The sequence below is a fragment of the Octopus bimaculoides genome, chromosome 11, assembly GCF_046866305.1.
Source record: "Octopus bimaculoides isolate indiv1 chromosome 11, ASM4686630v1, whole genome shotgun sequence".
NCBI lineage: Eukaryota > Metazoa > Mollusca > Cephalopoda > Octopoda > Octopodidae > Octopus > Octopus bimaculoides.
The window spans coordinates 18,559,445-18,561,021 of record NC_142938.1 but is presented as its reverse complement, the minus strand read 5'-3'; the positions used below and the strand labels follow the sequence as shown (position 1 = coordinate 18,561,021).

The window sequence follows — 1,577 nt, the reverse complement described above, 5'->3', positions numbered from 1 at the left end:
GCCATCATCGACCGACCCATGGCTGTAAATGGAAAGGTATGTACACTCACCTGTTGTGTCTGTCATCTCATCTCCCAAGTGCTCACATGTACTTGCAAATGCATGCACACACATACACATACAAAAGTCAACCAGATATATATATTGTGAAGACATATGGCTCAATGGTTAGAGCATCAGGCTTACAATCATGAGGTAATGAGTCTGATTCCTGGACCAAGTTGTGTTTTATTCTTGAACAAGACACTTCATTTCACGTTGCTCCAGTTCACTCATCTGTAAGCAATGAGTTGCGGCATCACTGGTGCCAAGTTGTATCGGCCTTTGCCTTTCCCTTGGATAACATCAGTGGAGAGAAGAGGCTGGTATGCATGAGCGACTGCTGGTCTTCCATAAACAACCTTGCCCGGATTTGTGCCTCGGAGGGGAACCTTCTAGGTGCAATCTCATGATCATTCATGACCGAAGGGTGTCTTTATACACAAGTGCACGCATGCACACACACACACACACACACAAAACTACATGTGTAATTATATACTTTTTTTCTATTTTTTAGGTGGAAATTTGTCCAATGATGTATGTGGCATTGACCTATGACCACCGACTGATTGATGGCAGAGAGGCTGTACTCTTTTTACGAAAGATCAAGCAAGTTGTCGAGGACCCAAGGGTTCTACTGTTAGATATTTAATACCTGCTCTCTAATCTCTTTAGTGAAATTTATAAACTAAGACCAAAACTTTAAGAAACTGAACTGTGGCCTGGTGTAAATGTGTATATATATGCATATATATATATATATATAAATATATATATATATATATATACACATATATATTATACACCATGTGCAACACTTGCACCCTGCTGCATAAGGAGTGCATATGAAGAAACAAAAAAAACAAAAACAAAACTATAATAAAAAAGAAAAATTGTGAGTAACTGGAATATCAGCGGAATTGATAATCATAGATTAGAGTTTCTCTGTCTCTCCTCCCACCACTTCTCTCTCTCTCTCCCTCTCACATATACCTGCACAAATATAATTTTTTTTTTTTTTTTTTTTTTTTTGTGCATGTTTTTTGTAACTTCATAGTTAGAAGGTTGCTTGATTATTATTATTATTATTTTTATTATTATGAATTTTACTTTAGAAAAATGGTGGCTTGGCAGAATCGTAAGAACGTCGGACAAAATTGTCTTGCCGTATTTGTTCTGGCTCTACATTCAAATCCGGTTGAGGACAATTTTGCCTTTCATCCTTTCAGGATTGACAAAGTGAAATACGGGGTGAAATGGGTGGGTGGGGGTCGATTTAATAGGCTTAATCCTATTCCCTCAAAATCCAGGCTCTGTGCCTATCTTAGAAACATTAATATTATTATTATTATTAACACAGCGAGCTGGCAGAATTGTTAGCATGCCAAGCAAAATGCTTTGTAGCATTTCATCCATTCTTACATTCTGAGTTCAAATTCCACCAGGGTCAACTTTGCCATTCATCCTTTCAGGGTCGATAAATTAAGTACCAGTGGTGTACTGGGGTTGATATAATCAACTATCTCCCTTCTCGC

General features: G+C 37.8%; 1 protein-coding gene across 1 annotated transcript in view; it reads left to right on the top strand.

Moving 5' to 3' along the window:
• LOC106878908 (dihydrolipoyllysine-residue succinyltransferase component of 2-oxoglutarate dehydrogenase complex, mitochondrial) overlaps window positions 1–935 on the top strand; it is a 191,374-nt gene extending 190,439 nt beyond the window's left edge. The window contains exons 10-11 of the mRNA XM_089359605.1: window positions 1–36; window positions 560–935. The exon at window positions 1–36 is cut by the window's left edge and continues 132 nt beyond it. Of these exons, the coding sequence (XP_089215731.1) occupies window positions 1–36; window positions 560–694 (171 nt within the window). The 3' untranslated portion in view covers window positions 695–935. The remainder of the gene's footprint in view (window positions 37–559) is intronic.
• Window positions 936–1,577: the final 642 nt, after the last annotated feature.